General features: G+C 37.1%; 2 protein-coding genes across 2 annotated transcripts in view; both read right to left on the reverse strand.

The window, feature by feature from the left end:
- Nucleotides 1-3,593: 3,593 nt before the first annotated feature.
- Nucleotides 3,594-4,616, reverse strand: LOC127854534 (zinc finger BED domain-containing protein 4-like). Its single transcript, XM_052389599.1, has one exon. The coding sequence runs from the start codon at nucleotides 4,614-4,616 to the stop codon at nucleotides 3,594-3,596; it is 1,023 nt and encodes a 340-aa protein (XP_052245559.1).
- Nucleotides 4,617-14,995: 10,379 nt separating this feature from the next.
- The window catches only part of LOC127854535 (uncharacterized), a 66,897-nt gene continuing 62,628 nt past the window's right edge, over nucleotides 14,996-19,264 (reverse strand). The window contains exons 29-30 of the mRNA XM_052389600.1: nucleotides 18,431-18,794; nucleotides 14,996-17,780 (exon numbers count right to left, since the gene is read on the reverse strand). Coding sequence (XP_052245560.1) covers nucleotides 17,704-17,780; nucleotides 18,431-18,794 — 441 coding nt within the window. The 3' untranslated portion in view covers nucleotides 14,996-17,703. The remainder of the gene's footprint in view (nucleotides 17,781-18,430; nucleotides 18,795-19,264) is intronic.

The following is a 19,264-nucleotide window of genomic DNA, read 5'->3' on the forward strand; positions in this document are numbered from 1 at the left end:
GGGTTTACTATGCAAGGGTCTCAACCTTCGAAGAGTTGAAAGTTAAAGTCAGAAGAGAATAAAAGGAAATGACTGTATGTAAAGGATCGGAACTGCCTAAAGAAAGTAACGAACAGTACATTGATGAGCAAATGAAAATATTTAAGGATCTCACAGAGAAAATGAATATAATGGAGAAGAAGTTGAATGAGATGTCAAAAGAGAAACTATCACAAGATAGAACCGAGTCACGTTGGGAACACCGAACTTCCGACCAAGAAGTACTATAGGTCGTTACAGACAAATGAACAGAGAAAAGGTACTTTAGACAAGGTCCGACAGAACAACAACTTAAAACACCACATTTAAACCATCAGAGGCTCTGATCGCGGGGGCTGATGAGAGCGGCATGAACAACATCTGCCCCGACAAATTTTAAGATAAACAACACGCTAAAGAAACATTACTGCATAGGATGATCGGTGAACCTAATTTAACAGACATCAAAATAAACGGAATTCCAGTTAAAGCTTTGATTGACAGTGGCTCACAAATCAGCTCAATCACTGAAGACTATCATAATAACATGTATCACAAACCTGAATTAAATTCTATGGATGATTTAAACTAGATCTTAAAGGAGCAAATGGCATCAAGGTTGCATATACTGGATACATCGAAACATCTATAGAAACATAACTTACCTCTACACCAATACTTACCGTTTTATTGGTTATCCCGGTTTCACAGCATCATTGTGTAGCTCCAGTCCTACGTGGAACGAATTTAATTCGTAATATTCAACAATGAAGAAATACAGATAACTTACCTGATGAGTGGGAAGCAGCCATGATGTCCATCAATCCGTATATCGGTAGAGTGACAGCAACGATACCCATAACCTTACTTCCAATGGAAACCCGAACGGTTACTGGATTTGTAAGAAAGATGAAAAATACTGACGCAGCAATTACAGAGGCATTGGAAGATGAACACTCTCATAGTGGTATTGTTTGTACACGCGTGGTCACTGTAAATAACGCCGGTCGAAACTCACGAATACCTGTAAGAATCTGCAACGTGACAGCAAGACCAATTAAGATTAAGGCAAGACAGAGCCTATGCCAATTAAGCGATGTACAAGTATTACGAGAAACACCCGTATTCGGGCCATTGACTGCAGCGATACAGACTGAAACAGCAGCTGAAAAGAGAGGAAAAGCTGAAGATGGAAATATTAAAGATCAATATGGAGTTAATCTCGAACAGACCGATTTGACCGATGATGAGAAAAAACAAGTGTATAAGCTGTTCCAAAATTATGATGCAATCTTTCCCAAACATCCCCTGGATCTTGGACACACCTCAACCGTAAAGCACTCTATCAAACTAAACAATAATACACCTTTTAAAGAGCCATATCAAAGAAGCCCACCTGGAGTATTTAATGAAGTCAGAGAACACCTGAAAGAAATGCTGGACATGGGAGCAATTCGAGAATCAAGAAGTCCTTGGTCTTCAAACTGTGTAATGGTGAGAAAGAAAAAATGGTACAATTTGATTTTGCATCGACTTCCGGAAACTTAATGAAAGAACGAAGAAAGACAGTTATGCTTTACCACGAATTGATGACACCTTACGCTTGCTATCTGGGTCCAAATAATTTTCTAAAGTAGACTTAAAAGCCGGGTACTGGCAGGTAGAACTTCATGAGGAAGATAACAAAAGACTGCGTTTCAGGTTGGAGGCCTTGGATTTTATGAGTGCAACCGTATGCCCTTTGGGTGATGCAATGCACCCGCAACCTTCCAACGATTGATGGAACGTTGCATGAGAGATCTTAATCTCCGAGACTGCTTCATCTACTTGGAAGACATCGTCATTTTTTCCAACGATATTCAAAGTCATATCCAGCGGTTGGATCAGTTTTTTTGTCCAGATTAGCTTCCTACAATCTTACAATTAAGCCATCCAAATGTGAATTTCTCAAAACCAAAATAACTTATCTCGGCCATGTTGTGTCCGAGGAGGGAATAAGTACCGACCCAGAAAAGACTGAAACGGTGAAACATTGGCCCGTTCCTTGCAATGTGCAGGACGTCCGAAAATTCCTAGGGAATGTTGGATATTACAGGCGTTCTATTAAAAACATTTCAAAGATTGCAAGACCTCTTAACAACCTGTTGATTGGTAACACTAACAAATCCAGGGATAAACAAAAACGACGTGCATCGTCCAAGAAAGTCCCGTTTGTCTGGACTGATGAGCAACAATCGGCTTTTGATGAGTTAAAAATAGGGTTGCAAGAGGTTACAAAAATCAGTAACCGGTTAACCTTTTGCCGTAACCGGTTATTAACCGGTTAACCGAAACGCGTTAGGTAGTTTCAATGTTAAAGTACATACAAATGTTATACCGCTCAAACCGCTCTATAGAAACGAAAGTAATTTCTAATTTGAGATCGCTTGCGTCATTATTTTATTTTTGATTGGGCCGCTTATAGTACGTTCGCGTCATATCGCTCACACAATGGTGTGTTTCTTTGATAATTATGTTTCCATTTTTAAAGCTCAAATTGACATAATATTAACATGTTTTTTTTCTTTCAGGTTGACGTAAAGAGGGTCATGTGTTTCAACGAATCCGCATCTCTCTTTATTGGATAATTGCATATTATCAATTATTTTGTTATTTGCATTTTAGCGTCTGTGGCCGAATTATTATCGTTTAATGTTCATTTTACATTTAAAAATGTGGGTAAAATAAAGCACACAAATTCAGATTCTGAGTTTTTTATTCACAGTTCCTAGTTCTGTCTGCAGAATAAATCAATTATACACTACAAACAGTGAAAATCAATCGGACAGTTCAAACAAAACATCACATATACAAGTGTTTGCACAACATGCAAAGCACAACATTGTTCATTTGGTCAAGAAAATGACCTTGTCAACAAGCGTGTGGCTGATGCGGTTGCGAGCCTTTGTAACAAGACGCCCTGTTTTTGAGAACACTCGCTCCGATGGCACGGATGTCGATGGCACGGACAACAGCTTCTGGGCGACATGCGCTATTGTTGGGAAACGTTGTCTGTGTTCACACCACCACACCAACGGGTCGCCATCGGGTTCACAATTCACCCGCATGAACGCATCCAACTCATCTTCATGGTTTGTAGCCTCTGTCGGGGATGTGATCAGGAAGCTGAACCTTGGCCTTTTAGTCGGAGGCTGCTGACTATCATCTCGGGTATGAACACGTAGTGGTACCTCCTCCATCATTCCTTCGAGTGCTGTACGCGTCTTATTCTTCAGTTCCGGTGGCAGGAAGTTAAGGCGCTTGTACCGGATATCTAGTAGAGATGTTACGACCGGTATGCTTGCGGCCGTCTCAGTCTCGTAAGGCCGGAAACGGCGTTTCAACTCGTCCCTTAGTGTCTCCTTCACGCGACTTATCAACGCACTATCGTCACTCGAGCAGCTCAGACTGTTAATGAGCAATCCACAAACAACGGGATATATCTCGGATGACGAGACATGCGTGTTGGAACACATGTTATGTGTTGCCTCTGTGAGGTCTTGCAACGCAGACGCAACGTCTCCGGCAATCTCCCACTAAGCGTCGGTCAGCAGGAGACCCCTGTCACGCTTCCCTGTTAGGCGTGGGTTGAGTAGGATTTCGGTAACAACACGACGCTGCTCCACAAGGCGTTGCAACATCATCTGCGACAAATTCAAGCGAGTCGGAACATCCTGAATTAGGTCATGGTCAGGAAGTTGCATGACAAATTGTCGCGATCGCAGCTCTGCTGTCATGGTTGTGGAGTGCCGGAAGTGGCCGACGATCTTTCGTGCTCTCGACATCACGTCTGCTACTGACGGAATGTCCATGACCGGCTTCACGCACAACTGAAGGGTGTGCGCGAAACACGGGAGGTCCTGCCAGTCCGGACACAGACGACCGGCTAAGTCCATATTTCTGGCATTGTCGTGAACACATGCTACAACACGTCCCTTCAGACCAAACTCATCCACACAGTCCTTAAGGCGAATAGCAAGGTTTTCGCCGGTGTGTCGCTCAGGTATGGCGCGGGTCATTAGTATGCGCGACTCCATTGACCAGTCTTCTTTTATGTAGTGTACGGTTACTGTGAGGTATGCCTCTGTGGCATTGGATGTCCAGGAGTCAGTTGTGAGGGCGACTGACGTGCTTCCCTGAAGACTGGACAGCAGAGAGTTCTTTGCGTCATCATACTGCTGGTCAATGCGCGCCCTGACGGTTGTTCGAGAAGGCACCTCGTACTGCGGATTCAGAAGTTGCATCAGATGACGAAAACTCTCGTGTTCGACGATTTTTATGGGCACGTTTACCTGGACCACGAAATTTGCAAGGGTCTGATTGATCGCCTTGCTCGACGAAGGACGGGGGCCAAAAACCTTGTGTAACGTCGGTTGCTTTGCCACATCCGGACTGGCCTTGTTGTTGTCAACGGACGGATGCCTAAATTTAATATGATTTCGCAGATTTGAGGTGCCGCCATGCAGTTGAATTGTTGCAGTGCATAACAGACAAGATGCAGTGCTCTTGTCTGCCGATTTTCTGAAGTGTTTCCATACCTCGGACGGTAATGGTGGCATCGTTGGTGACGTAAATAACAACAATGGTAATAATTTCTCAGAAACAAATACGACGTAAACTCGACAAGATTTTAACTACGAATTCATTTCTTGATAAAATTGTTACTTATAAAACACGGTATTTTCGAGAGCAATCAGTGTTGGATATTGGTTAACAAAACATAAAAAAAACAACGTGCATTGTCTAAACTGTTTTTTATCGCGAGGTCGATAAACGCGTCAATTACGTCTTCGCTAATAGCCCCCACAACCCGCAGTTCGCTAGTTAAATTTTCGCGAGTCAAACAAAACAATGGTGCCAATTATCAAAACGTACCCCTATTTGTTTTCATAAAGGTATTGATTTATTGCTTTATTGCTGTGTTTATTACCGTCGACTGTGCGGCATGTTGTTTTAACTAGTCGCCAGCGCAATTTGGCAGTATGTCACGCGAAAAAAGTAAAAACGTACAAGTTATTCGATGAAAAAAACAAACATAATCAAATATTTTTTTTCCAGGTTAACCTTTTGCCGAAAATGTAACCGGATAACTGGTCGTTCGGTAGGTTAACCGGTTAACCTCTTGCATCCCTAGTTAAAAAGGAAGTTGATTAATCCTCCAATTCTTGTCTATGCAAACTATGAACTTCCGTTCATTGTGCACACCGATGCTTCTTCACAAGGTCTTGGCGCAGTCCTCTATCAAAAGTAAGATGGGAAGGAAAGGGTGATTGCGTATGCCAGTCGCTCTCTGAGTCCAGCTGAAATGAATTACCCAGCCCATAAACTGGAATTCCTCGATTTGAAGTGGGCGATATCGGAAAAATTCCATGACTATCTATATGGAACCAAGTTTGAAGTGGTTACTGACAATAACCCTCTCACCAATGTCACCACTTGCGTTGGATGGCAGCATTGGCTTATTACGAGTTTACACCGCGCTATCGCGCCGGACGTCAGAATGCCGATGCGGATGGACTCAGCAGAATAACGGTGGATACAGATGTTATATTTGTATTGGCTACAGCTGTGATGGCTACCGACGAAGAAGCACCTTTATGTTAAAGTATAGCTGATCCCGACATGATAGCCGAACTTGAACAAGAAACAACTGTTCCGGACGACGTCATACAAGCATATGCTTTGAGTTCGAAAGATTTGCGACAATCTCAACTGTCTGATACTGTAATTGCCGAACTCATAAACCATATCCAGCAAGGCACCAGGCCGACTTCTCAGCCGACCTCGAGTGAGTTTTCAGCTGCACAGAAGTATTTAAGAGACTGGAACAAATTGGAACTGATGGGCGGCGTTATTTATCGTATAGCCAATTATTGGAACCAGTTGTATAGACATCTTATACTACCCAGTCAGTTACGGGGTGAAGTGTTCCGTGCCCTTCACGATGATCGAGGCCATCAGGGTAGGGGTCGCACTACGTCATTATTCAAACAGAGATTTTACTGGCCTAGTATGGACACTTTCATTAGTCGCAACGTAGCCAGTTGTCCTTGATGCATTCGGCGCAAGACACATGCAGAGGCATCTCCATTGGTAAGTATCCAGACATCTGCTCCTATGAAAATGGTGTGTTTAGATTTTCTCAGTCTCGAGAGATCTAAAGGTGGCTATGAGAATATCCTCGTAATCACTGACCATTTCAGCAGATATACCCAAGCATTTCCTACCAACAACCAGACAGCTCGTGTCCTTTTTGAAAACTTCTTCGCTCATTACGGTTTTCCAGAAAGGATTCATAATGATAAAGGAGCAAATTTTATGTCCAGCCTCATTCAAGAGATAAGTCAACTTGCTGGCATACAGCAATCTCGGACTACTCCTTATCATGCAATGGACAATGGTATAGTCGAGAGGATTAACCAAACCTTAATACAAATGTTAGGTACACTAGAAGAGGATAAGAAAATCAACTGGAAAGACTATGTAAGCCCAATGGTCCATGCATATAACTCGACTATTCACAATAGTACCGGGTACGCACCTTACTTCTTAATGTTTGGGCGTCACCCCAGGTTAGTAGTGGATGCGCTTCTAGGTCTCAACACAGACGATATTGGTGCGAAGTATAAGAATGAATACGCTCGAAAACTCCGTGAACGATTAGCTACTTCATACCACAAAGCTAAAGAGATTGCTAACAGGACGGCGGAAGCTAATAAGCGTCAACATGACATGAAGGCAAGAGCTGCTAAAATTCAACCTGGGGATCTTGTCCTTGTGCGAAATGTTGTATTAAAGGGAAAGCAGAAAATAGCTGATCGCTGGGAAGATACGCCGTATGTAGCTATAGGCCAACCTAATCCTGAAATTCTGTCTACGACGTCAGGAGGGATGATCCGAGAGCTAAACGCATACGTCGCCTTCATCGCAATCTGTTATTACCCTTTGGAGTGGACTTAACCAGTAATGACGGTGTTCCACAATCTAAAGTTATGCACCAACAGAGTGAACTTGTAGACATACCACCATATGTCATTCCGCAGCGGAGAGCCGGAAGTACAGTTTCACTGGACGACAAAAAATCGTGTGTTGACAAAGTTCCAGTTTTACGCCGTTCCACTAGGAAACGAAATATTTAGCGATTTTGTGTAATGAGACAGTGAACCTTGTGGAATAGGACAAACTGTATTAAATGAACGTTGACCGTTAGTGAAATCGGAGAGTGTGTGTGTTTTTTTAAATTGTGATATATATTAATATATATTAATAGAATATCGTTAATATGTATCACTTGTGTTATTGTTTTGCATCATAAATATGCATGCCTTTAACAATGTGAATTTTGCTTTATGTCAGCTTTAAATTTTCAAAATGCGATGAATGTTTAAAATATATAGATGTTTCACTATATACGCGTTTGTTATTCAGTAGTTCTGGTATAGTTCTGGTATAGCCGGTTCTGACATACTTTAAGTTAAAAGTTTGAGAATATTTCCTTAAAATATAAGAACCCTACTTAATTATTTGTTTCTCTAGGGGTTGATATTAATTCAAATGTCGGGACACCGTTTATTCACCGGGGAGATATTGTCATAGGGTGATTATATTGTCATAGGGTGATTAAATATATTTTATATTTTAAAAGTTCTCTCTTAGAAATCTTCCAAGTTCCAAGCCACTATCTTTAAGTAGGCATAGTCAATTGGTATTAGTATTGTAGTGGTAGTATTTGTAGTATTTAATCACTATTGTTGTAGTTCATGCTAACACCGTTTATGCGCACGAGCATGTGATTTTCAATCCGTTGCGCCACTTTTCAAACAAGACAGCGGCAATCAGAAAGCTAGACGCCATTCCTTTGTGCTCAGCATTTAGCAGTTATATTTACATATATCTGCAGTTAGTTCATGTTATTATTATCATTATTATTATTATTATTATTATTATTGTTATTATTATTATTATTATTATTATTATTATTATTATTATTATTATTATTATTATTATTATTATTATTATTATTATATTGAAATAATATTGTGTTGTTGAACATGTCGATGCGGTTGCATTGTTTGCATTGTTATATGTTTGCTACATCAAAATGAGTTATCGTCTATTCCTTAACATTAATCCGTTTATCTTCATTATATAATTCAATGCTATTGTTGCAGATTAATTCATATTAATTGTCTGCACGGGGAAACATCAACCGTTGTTGGTATTCATTCTCCACCCACTACGGCTGGCGAGGCCGGCAACATAAATTAACAATATATTTCATGCATGGAAGTTTGAATCGGTCTTAATGTTTAATGTTACTCAATAAGCTAAATTGTAAAATAAAAATAAAGTAAACTGTCGCCCGTATAACTCGTTGTAAAGCAAAGACCTCTGTCAACTGATTATATGATCGGCACTATTATGTTTACTTTTGAATATAAAGAATGATATATTTCGGTACACGATCGGCAGCTTGGGTGTATTTGTTAATGTTAAATAATATGTCATTCAACTAGGTAAATCATAAGCAAAATGTCCATGTACGATAATTTCAATTACTATAATTGTCGATGAAGAACAAATTATATGTCATTTATTTAAAACATGCTTACACTGATTGTCCAAATATGTAATTTGGATAGAATTAATTCAAAATTAGCAAGCTATTGCATTATAATCATGAAAAAAAAATGCGATGCTTAACTTAGTACGCATTATATTTCGAATCCAGCTTGTTATGGCTTGATTAATATATAAAACATGAGTTATAATAAACGTCGTTGTTATTTTGGTGTGAATTATATCATTATACTTATCATTTTTAGCTAAAAACAATCTATACAAATGAACACTCGTAGTGCTTATAAGTCAAACATCGATGTTTTGCCATTATCATTTAAGCTCTTCAGATGGTACGCCAAAGGCATATATTAGATGTGACTAGGCTTGACATTACATTTTTGACCGTACTAATAAGACTGTATTTATTAAGCACCTGGGAAGAATGACTCTACTTCAAAACAGTCGTTCGTGTTGCACGACATTAAAATACATTGCCATTTCTCGAGTTGATTTTTAGCGAGGCTGTTTTCGGAGAAAACCCGATGTATTGTCATAGCCTGCTCGTCGTCCGCCGTCCGCCGTCCGGCGTCGTGCTTAAATCAAAGTGCTTCCACCCACAACTTTGAAACTTCATATGTAGATGCACCTTGATGAGTTCTACACGCCACACTCATTTTGGATCACTAGGTCAAAGGTCAAGGTCCTCTAAAAAATAAATTCTGACAAGCTTTCGCAGCCGAGCGTGGCACCCGTTATGCGGTGCTCTTGTTCAGTATTGCCACACAATTAGCGAATCAAATGTTGAAACCATTATGTAACTACGATTTATTCGTACTAGATGTGTCCTTTATTGAGTCAAATAAGGTAAAGCGATCAAGAACTGACATATTTCGTGGATTGCGAAAAAAATGTTCGGGAAAAACAGATGAAGATCGGCGTCATATCTTTTGCACTATATGGTGCAAATAAACAACCCTAATTAAAGTACAGCCACACACTATGCGATACTATGAGAACACTATTTCATTATTAGTAGTATATCTATAATTTTTTATATATTTATACAAGCTATTTCTTTTAAATAAGTGATATTATATTTGTCACTATCAAATATTGAGTTAATTTTATGCAACACATATAGGTATTTTATATATACGTTTTACTAATTTATTTTTTACAATAAGTTTGCACTATAAAATATACTCTTATGGAGAAGACTATACCATTTAAGTGATCAATATTTATTATCACAAAATGTATTACTTCTTATGTATAACTTTTGCTTTTTACATTTTATCTAAATTTACAATATAAATTTTGATTTTGTAAAATATTAAAAAAAAGTATATTTCACAACTTATTTTCCGTGTTAACCTTATTAGAAAGACAAGCGTTTATCTTGTTAAGCTGCAAAAAAGCTTCAAAATATTTATGAACTGTTTAAACTACATCAATCTTACAAGGTATGTCGCGCATAGAAGCACAATTATAAACAAATGTATACTGCCCACTGATGAAAAGTGACGACACCGATCGCCGTTATTTCGCAGGTCGTTTTGGCCAATGCAGGTCTAACCAGGTCTACCCAGTCCTCAAAATGTACGCGGGTTACATGTACATGTGCATTAGTGAAAAAAATAACCACATTACGAGTCCATACACTGGATACCCAGTCAGTCATTTTAGCTCATCTATGTTTTGAAAAAGAAGAGCTATTGTCATCACATGAACGTCGGCGTCCGGTTAAGTTTTGTGTTTAGGTCCATTTTTCTCATATAGTAACAAAGCTATTGCATTCAAACTTGGTACACTTACTAACTATCATGAGAGGAATGGGCAGGCAAATTAAGATAACTCTGGCTGCAATTTTACAGAGTTATGTTCCCTTTTTATACTAAGAAAATTGAAAATTTGGTAAAGTTTTGTGTTTAGGTCCACTTTATTCCAAAAGAATTAAAGCTATTACTTTCATACGTACAACACTTACTAACTAACATAAGGGGACTGTGCAGGCAAAGTTATGTAAGTCTGACTGGCAGTTGGACAGAATTATGGCCACATTATACTTAGAAAATTGAAAAAATTTCGTTAAGTTTTGTGTTTTGGTCCATTTTACTCCCAAAGTATCATAGCTATTGCTTTCAGACTCGGAACACTCGCTTACTATCATACGGGGACTGTAAAAGACAAGTTGCATAAGTCTGGTTGGCATTTTGACGGAATTGTGAGCATTTTGTTCTTAGTAACTTTGAACATTTGGTTAAATTTTGTGTTTAGATCCACTTTACTTCTAAAGTATCACGGCGATTGCTTTCAAAGTTCAAATACTTTCATACTATAATGAGGGTATTGTACCTGGCAAGTTAGATTAGACCTAGCCTGTTAATGACCTATACTGTTAAGGTCAAATTATTTATGTTTGCTAAAATTGCCATAAATTCTTTATGTATGATCCATACTTTGACAAAACAACACTTACCTGACAAACCACAATAAACTCCACCCAAACCATCCCCACGCCACACCTCAGAATCCCCCCCGCCAATTGTTTCTTCCATGTTTTCTTATTTTTGAAAGATCATCGACTAAATGACCACATCCTCACACTATACCTTCCTCTCACTCCCCCCGACCCCTCCCCGAACAATTTTATTTTTGAAACATGGTGTTACAAAAACACAAATATTAAATTTTATTTTTGAAAGACCGTACAACCATTTCACCCAAAGATCCTCCCCTTTTTTAGTTTGTTTCTTATTTTTTGTGAGAAAATGTAATAATTGACCACCCCCCCCCCACTAAACACATCTGACCACCCCTCACCACCCCCACCCCTTCCTCCTTTTTATGCCCCCGGATCGAAAGATCGGGGTATATTGTTTTTGGCCTGTCTGTCTGTCATTAATTCCTTCATTCCAAAACTTTAAACTTAGTTAAAGTTTTAGAACTTTTGCAATATAGAAGAAAGCAACTTCATATTTGGCATGCATGCGTATCTCACGGAGCTGCACATTTTGAGTGTTAAAAAGTTAAGATTAAGGTCAAACTTCAAGGTAAAAGGTCAAATATCATTGTATTTTTCTTTCCTAAAACTTAAACCTTTATTAAAGTTTGGTCATAACTTTTTTTTTAATATTGATGATAGCAACTTGATATTTAGCCTGTATGTGTATCTCATGGAGCTGCACATTTTGAGTGATGAAAGGTCAAGGTCAAGGTCATCCTTCAAGGTTAAAGGTCAAATTTATGGCTTCAAAGCGGTGCAATAGAGGGCATTGTGTTTCTGACAAACACATCTCTTGTTGATTGAAGTATTGAGAAAGGTCCCTTTACCTTTAAAAACTAAAATAGATGAGCGGTCTGCATCCGCTAGGCGGTGCTCTTGTTCTTTATATACTCATAAAGACCGCCAAATTCAGAGGCGTGAGGTCTTCTCTAATTAATACACCTGCTTGGCTGAGGACACGACATTGCCTAAGCACTGTATTACGAAGAAGCCTGGACTGAATGCGCACAATATTGTCCTTATTTTCTTCCGGTTCTTTCTTTCTTTAAGTGATGGGCGATATCGATTTCGCTGGTGGTTATTTGGCAGTCCAGTTTGCTGTTTAATGTTTCCACCATGTATTTGGTAGTTTCATCAGCTGTTTCGGATGGCTTGAATTGTTTTAGCCTTCTAGTTCTTTGATATGCGTTTTTCCGCTGATTATGATGCTGTTGCTTCGGCGATATTGATTTGACACTTTTTATACGCCCGTCTATGACGGGACGTATTATGGTATACCCCGCGTCCGTCCGTCCGTCCGTATGTTAATGTCGTACGCTACGTCAAATATCCTTTGACAGATTTTCTTCAAATTTTAACACAATCTTTATATTGATAAACCCTGATCCCCTTTCGTTTTTGACGGAATTCTGAATTGTCGTTCCAGAGTTATGGGACTTTGTTCGTCAAAATTTCGTGATTTCATTGAATGTCCTACTGTAGCTATATAAAAATGTTAAAGTTGTTATAACTTTGGTATGCTTGGACCTAGAGTCTTGAAACTTGACATGAAGGTTGGCCAGAACTAGTAAGTAACCACTGGACATTTCAAGGTCATTCATTTGAAGGTCAAGGTCACTGTGACCTTGAATGTAAAAATGTTAAAGTTGTTATAACTTTGGTATGCTTGGACCTAGAGTCTTGAAACTTGACATGAAGGTTGGCCAGAACTAGTAAGTAACCCCTGGACATTTCAAGGTCATTCATTTGAAGGTCAAGGTCACTGTGACCTTGAATGTAAAAATGTTAAAGTTCTTATTTCATGTTATAACTTTGGTATGCTTGTACCTAGAGTCTTCAAACTTGAAATAAAGATTGGCCAGTACTAGAAGATGACCACTGGTCATTTCAATGTCATTCATTTGAAGGTCAAGGTCACTGTGACCTTAAATGTTAAAATGTTAAAATTGTTATAACTTTGGTATGCTTGGACATAGAGTCTTCAAACTTGACATGAAGGTTTGCAAGCACACTTAGATGACCACTGGTCATTTCAAGGTCATTCATTCTAAGGTCAAGGTCACACAAGGTCACTGTGACCTTAAATGTTAAAATGTTAAAATTGTTATAACTTTGGTATGCTTGGACATAGAGTCTTCAAACTTGACATGAAGGTTTGCAAGCACACTTAGATGACCACTGGTCATTTCAAGGTCATTCATTCTAAGGTCAAGGTCACTGTGACCTTAAATGTTATTGTTGTTCATGTATCCTACCGTAGCTCAAATATCCCCCGATGGATTTTTTATACGCCCGTCTATGACGGGACGTATTATGGTATACCCCGCGTCCGTCTGTCCGTCCGTCCGTCCGTCCGTCTGTTAATGTCGTACGCTACGTCAAATATCCTTTGACAGATTTTCTTCAAATTTTAACACAATCTTAATATTGATAAACCCTGATCCCCTTTCGTTTTTGACGGAATTCTGAATTGTCGTTCCAGAGTTATGGGACTTTGTTCGTCAAAATTTCGTGATTTCATTGAATGTCCTACTGTAGCTCAAATATCCTTCGATGGATTTTTTTCAAATTTCAACACAATCTTAATATTGATAAACCCTGATTCCCTTTCGTTTTTGACGGAATTCTGAATTGTCGTTCCAGAGTTATGGGACTTTGTTCGTCAAAATTTCGTGATTTCCATGCTCATGTACTTATAAAATAAACCATGTATTCAAATACAAATAAACTTAAGTAAAAAAATGATTCAAAGGGTTATTTATTACCTTACTACTTCATTGGCGAACGACGGGCGTATCATGCGCTCATGGCGCAGCTTTTATTCTACTTTCCTCCTTTCAGTTTCGTTCCTGACGATATAATGTGCTAGCTTGAATTTCACTTATTTTTGTTCTGCACGTTTCGTGTTTAGGTGTATAATTTCATGTTTCATCCTTGCTTTGAAATATCCTTGACTCCAGCACTTCGATTTGCATTGAGAGTCTCTTCACGATTTCGTCTTTGATGCCCGATAATAATTCCTTCATGGTACCTCTCATTCGTGTATCGTCCTGTTGAATTAGTTGTTTCATGTGTGTGTTATTTCTTGAATTGACCTATCAACGGTTGATGAAACAGTTGCCAATTTATTATTTAAGTATTTAAGTTTAATTTTAATGTCTTTTATTTTGAAGGGAAACGATGCAATTTGGTTTCCAATTTGTCTCTCCAATTTTCGACTTATTGGCTTACGCGTTTTTGACTTTTAAGAGTTTGTTGGTTTTGTGTGGTGATGCTTGTATTCAATGTCACCGATGCTACTAGCGGAGTTTATGTCATTTTATGTTTTTGTCTAAAGTCGACATCTTGTGACTCACCTTATTAGTTTTGCACAGTATAGTCAATTTTATCGACCGTTGGTGACCATCACATTGAACATTGAACCTTTATACCTGAATTAACACCGTATACCACACAGGTAACATCTGGTACAAAATTAACATGGCCGCACCCAAAACATTTACATTGAAAAAAATACCTTGTCGTTATACCTTAATTCAGATCCATGCCAATCTGTCTTTCTTCTTACATTATTTATCAAGGGTTGCACAGACTCAAAAAATACACGGTTGCAAAATGTTGGTATTGCTTAATCCCTAATATTCACGAAATTACAAACAGCCGCCATTACTCGCGCTGGTTCCCTCTTTAATTCCCGAATATTGATTTTTTAACATTGAAAATTTACACCAGTATGTTATTAACTTGGAATAAAGAATTACAGTTATCGTTCATTTTCCAAAAAACATTGCAATTGCTAACTAATTATTTACCATGGTTTGCATGTGACAATACATTATTTAAAGCCGTTCAATATGCTTAAGAACAATACAGAACATAATATTTATTCATCTTAAGCATTACAAGCTTATCATTTGACAAATATACAATACAAAGATACATGACATAATATATGTTGGCTTTTAACGAGTATAATTTTTTTTGTAAATATATTAATATGGATACATAATAATTTTAAATTAGAGCATTTACTGTTTAGAACTGTTTTAAAGTTAATAACATTTTTTTCAGTCATATAAATACTCTTTACTTGAATGAAGATACTATTTTTTAAATAATGGTCAAATAACAATTTGGTAGTAACAAATCAAATTCTGGAAAATTAAATAGCTTGACATACAAGCATATAAGATGATTATGTTTCTTATACATATCCGTAATGATAAACACGGAATAAATCTAGACAAGAACAGTGTTTAGAAGAATAATATGTTCCTTGCATCTCTGTAAAATTTAATAAAATCGAGCACAAATCGTGTGAAATAATCATAAGTCAGAAAATCAGCTTATTGAATGATTGTTTTTGTTATACAATCGAAACTTTCATTTTTTAGTAAAGAAGATCTATAATAATCATGATGAAATATATCATTACAATTACTGAAATATACAGCCTTTAAAAGAAAAACACTTATGTTTAGAGCAATAATAAATCAGAATAGTTATAACGGATTATAAAGTAAGAATAAAGTAGTAACATAAATATGCCACGCCTAGAAATAGTAGCAAAATAAACACGTGTCACGAAACAACATCACTGAAATAGACTATTTGAATTAGGAATATATGCCGACTATTATGCAACTATGGCATTGGTAGTTGAACATACGATGTAATCCTTTCCAAAGGTAAGATGTGCATGCAGCATGTCAGATTTGACAGTTATCTGTAAATTCCCTGATACATTTTCGCAAATTTTCACATAAAATATAACGTAAGTTTAATGAAGCATAATAATAAAAAACACATAACTTTAAAAGAATCATTGGGCAAAAATTATCAATTAAAAAATATGTCATTTAATCTATTTTCTTGCCACATTTAGTAATTCGTATTGAAACCGTGATTTCATTAAAAGATTTTCACACGTGAATTGTTCAAGTCATAGTCATGTTAACTAACGTCGTTTTACATAATTTTAAGAACGAAGTAAACCATTCATGCTCCATGTTTGTACATGATATTTAGAAAAGAATTTTAAAATGTTTTTCAGATCAACAACAATTCACATAAATAGTAAGCTTGAGACTAAAATTGCGGTTTCAACAATGTATTATACAGCGAACAATTCTTCATATTCGAACAAATATGTTCGAGACACGATTGCTTCGCTCGTTTAACAAAATAAGACAAGACATTTGCCAGAAATAACCGAAAGCCCCCACTCTATAGCATTACATCTTCCCGCTACATATATTACACGCTGTGACTTTTCGAGCAATTATCCGGATCTATTATAAGTGAAAATTATCATAAGGCAATAACTCTACAAAAATGGGAGAAAGTGTAAATAACGGACAATAACTTTACACAGGAAAGGAGCTTTCAGTGTGCACATCACATCCCCTTAATTAGACTTGCCTCTGTATTTTGTTTCAAATTGATACCTCTTAATGTTTTCGAGATATGATCTGTACAAACGATAGGTATAAAAAGAGCAATAATTTCAAGATTAAAGTCACCATTTCTTAGTGCGTAGTATGATCGGATAAAACTTGTTTAGTCGAAGAGTGGACTTCGAAACTTACTGACGGACAGTGTGAAAACTATATTCCTCCCGTCGGGGCATGCAAATTGCAAAAACTATGTACATTGCGTAAATTGTGCAGTGCTACTGCGCTAGGTTATATAAAGTATTAATATTATTTTATTATCTTTGGTAAAAACATATACTGTATATATACATTCATAAAAACAGGCCTCGTGTAGTTTTGAAAATAATCACATAACGTTAATTAGCAATTACAATTAGTTAAAGGTTACTGTTGGATATACGTCAAAGTCAAAACATTAAATATATCTTTTTTATAATATAATACACTATCATATGAAAAGTTTGTAAATACACATAGCATAACAGTCAACAATTCTTCTTTAAACTAAGAAGTAAACATGGCAACATAATTGAGCTTAAAGTATTTCATTACACAAAATGACAGTAAAACAAGTCATGTTTACATCGGAAATAAACTTGAAACGAAATGTAGAAAATAATTATAATGTCTAGCCTAACATTTTAACATTCCAGTTTAACATTGAAAATAAGCATGGCTAAATATAGTTTAAATTAGAAAGAATGCCATTGCATTTTGAAATTGTTATGTTCAAAAGACTTCAATATTTCCGCCATATTATTAACTTTGATATTTGTATAATACGAACATAACAAATAAGATGTGTTGTGCTTCTTAAATATTCGTAAGATCACATTTTGGATTTTCATAGGGTTCTTATAATTTTTGTTATCGGCAAACAGCATGATACTTTGTGTCAAAATGATAAACGTTATTATTAAATTACGTAAATTTCTTTATTATCTGTCGGCGTCCATCAACCTTGTTTTAAAGAGTATGGTTTGTTCATATGTTGAAGAGCATGTAATTCAAAAATTGAACCAATGATCGTCGATTCCATCATAGCGTGTTAAACACGTAGTGATGATTCGAAAACGTTGTTTGTTAACTGCCAGTAACAATGTTCCTTAACTCGTTTAAGGAAATCAGTTCTTATGAGTGTATTTAGCGATGCTTACAAAAACCTGAACCAAAAGCCTGGGGTATTGGTAGATGCATTCGTGCCGAGCAAACAAACGAATCTGTAATCGATATTTATATCTATTAGTCTTTTATCGTACACTATTTTCAAAATATTCGGTTTCTGTTTAACAAACAACAACAAACAGTAGAATCCCCAATAAGAAAAACACAAATAAACCAAACAACGAACGCCATACATGCCAACACGGATGGCGAAACAGTATGTCCCTTGACTAGATCTAAAGGTTGAAGGTCATATAATTTTTAAGCTAAAGTTTTCTCGACTGTAGAGATTTCTTATGAAAATCCTTCAGTGGTAGTATAAAAAGTAGTCCATGTACGCCGACAGGTATATTAAACACGGTGGGATACAGACTAGTTTATTCCATGGGGTGTTATATCATCAATGTCGATATAAAAATGGGATAAACAATACGTCGTTATTATGTGCGTGACAACTATATCCAATAATTTCTGAAATCATGAGGTTTATTTAAAGGTCGTTTATTTCGACAAAGCTAGAAAAATAATGAGGTTAAATATTTATATTTGCAATACATACATGCAAATTTGCTTTGAGGAATTTAACAATTGACTGCATAGGCTAAAACCATATGAAAACATTCCTATTAGGAAAAAATGTTTTTAAGAGTACCCTATTTGAATACGAAAACGTACTCTGTGCTTCCGAGTTGTTCGGTTTTCTCACCTTGTGTGTCATTCTCCAACAATGTTAGGTCTGCGTAATTAGTTTCCCCACTGTCTTCATTTTTCTCCTGTTTAGCGTCAGTGTTAATTGTTTCCGCTTTAAAGTTTTGCTCACCTTCATCGTAATCAGCCTGCGTTTCGCCGCTTGCGTTAGTTGTTGTTTCTTTAGCGACAATTATCAGTTCTTCGGACGCCATGTACTTTGTCTCCGATGTTGCGGCATTGTCTAGATATTCGGTCACTGCAGACTGTGTCTGAATTGAAGTTTCGCTCTCACCTATTCGGCCCAATACATACGATGATGCTGAGAACATAGAGCTGGATTCCCGCAAACCAGTGTGCAGATAATCATCCGTCATTTGTTGCTTTATTTAAAGAAAATAGAGAAATACTGAAACCCCTATGAGCTAGCCATTCGCTCATACGCCACTCTACGGCAAGCTACCAATTGCCATTTCAAAACAAGGCAGTTAGAAAACATAACAAAAGGCCTAAAGCCTAAAATTATAACAATGTATTGCACTGCTTTGGGAAACCTTTCACCGGACGATGGAAACCATTTGGGATAAAAAAAATCACAATTTCACAATCGCACAATTAGCTTTGAAAAGTCAATTACTTTTAAAATTGTATGTGTGCATGTTTATAAGTGTTGTCTGTCAAACCGTTGTAAATTCATCGGCTGTGGTGATTATTTATGTATATACCTAATTAGGTTTCCAATTAATTGGCATGAAATTGTTATAGTTTACATATACGTTTGGCAATCCAAACAAGATCAGGAATACCTTCGCTTGTATCCTAAGTTATTCTTGAAAATTTGCAATTAGCAGAT

Source organism: Dreissena polymorpha, chromosome 13 (genome assembly GCF_020536995.1).
Source record: "Dreissena polymorpha isolate Duluth1 chromosome 13, UMN_Dpol_1.0, whole genome shotgun sequence".
NCBI lineage: Eukaryota > Metazoa > Mollusca > Bivalvia > Myida > Dreissenidae > Dreissena > Dreissena polymorpha.

Bases quoted from the DNA above. Each gene is read 5' to 3' on its own strand.
- LOC127854534 (XM_052389599.1), bottom strand. From the start codon at position 4,616: ATGCCACCATTACCGTCCGAGGTATGGAAACACTTCAGAAAATCGGCA.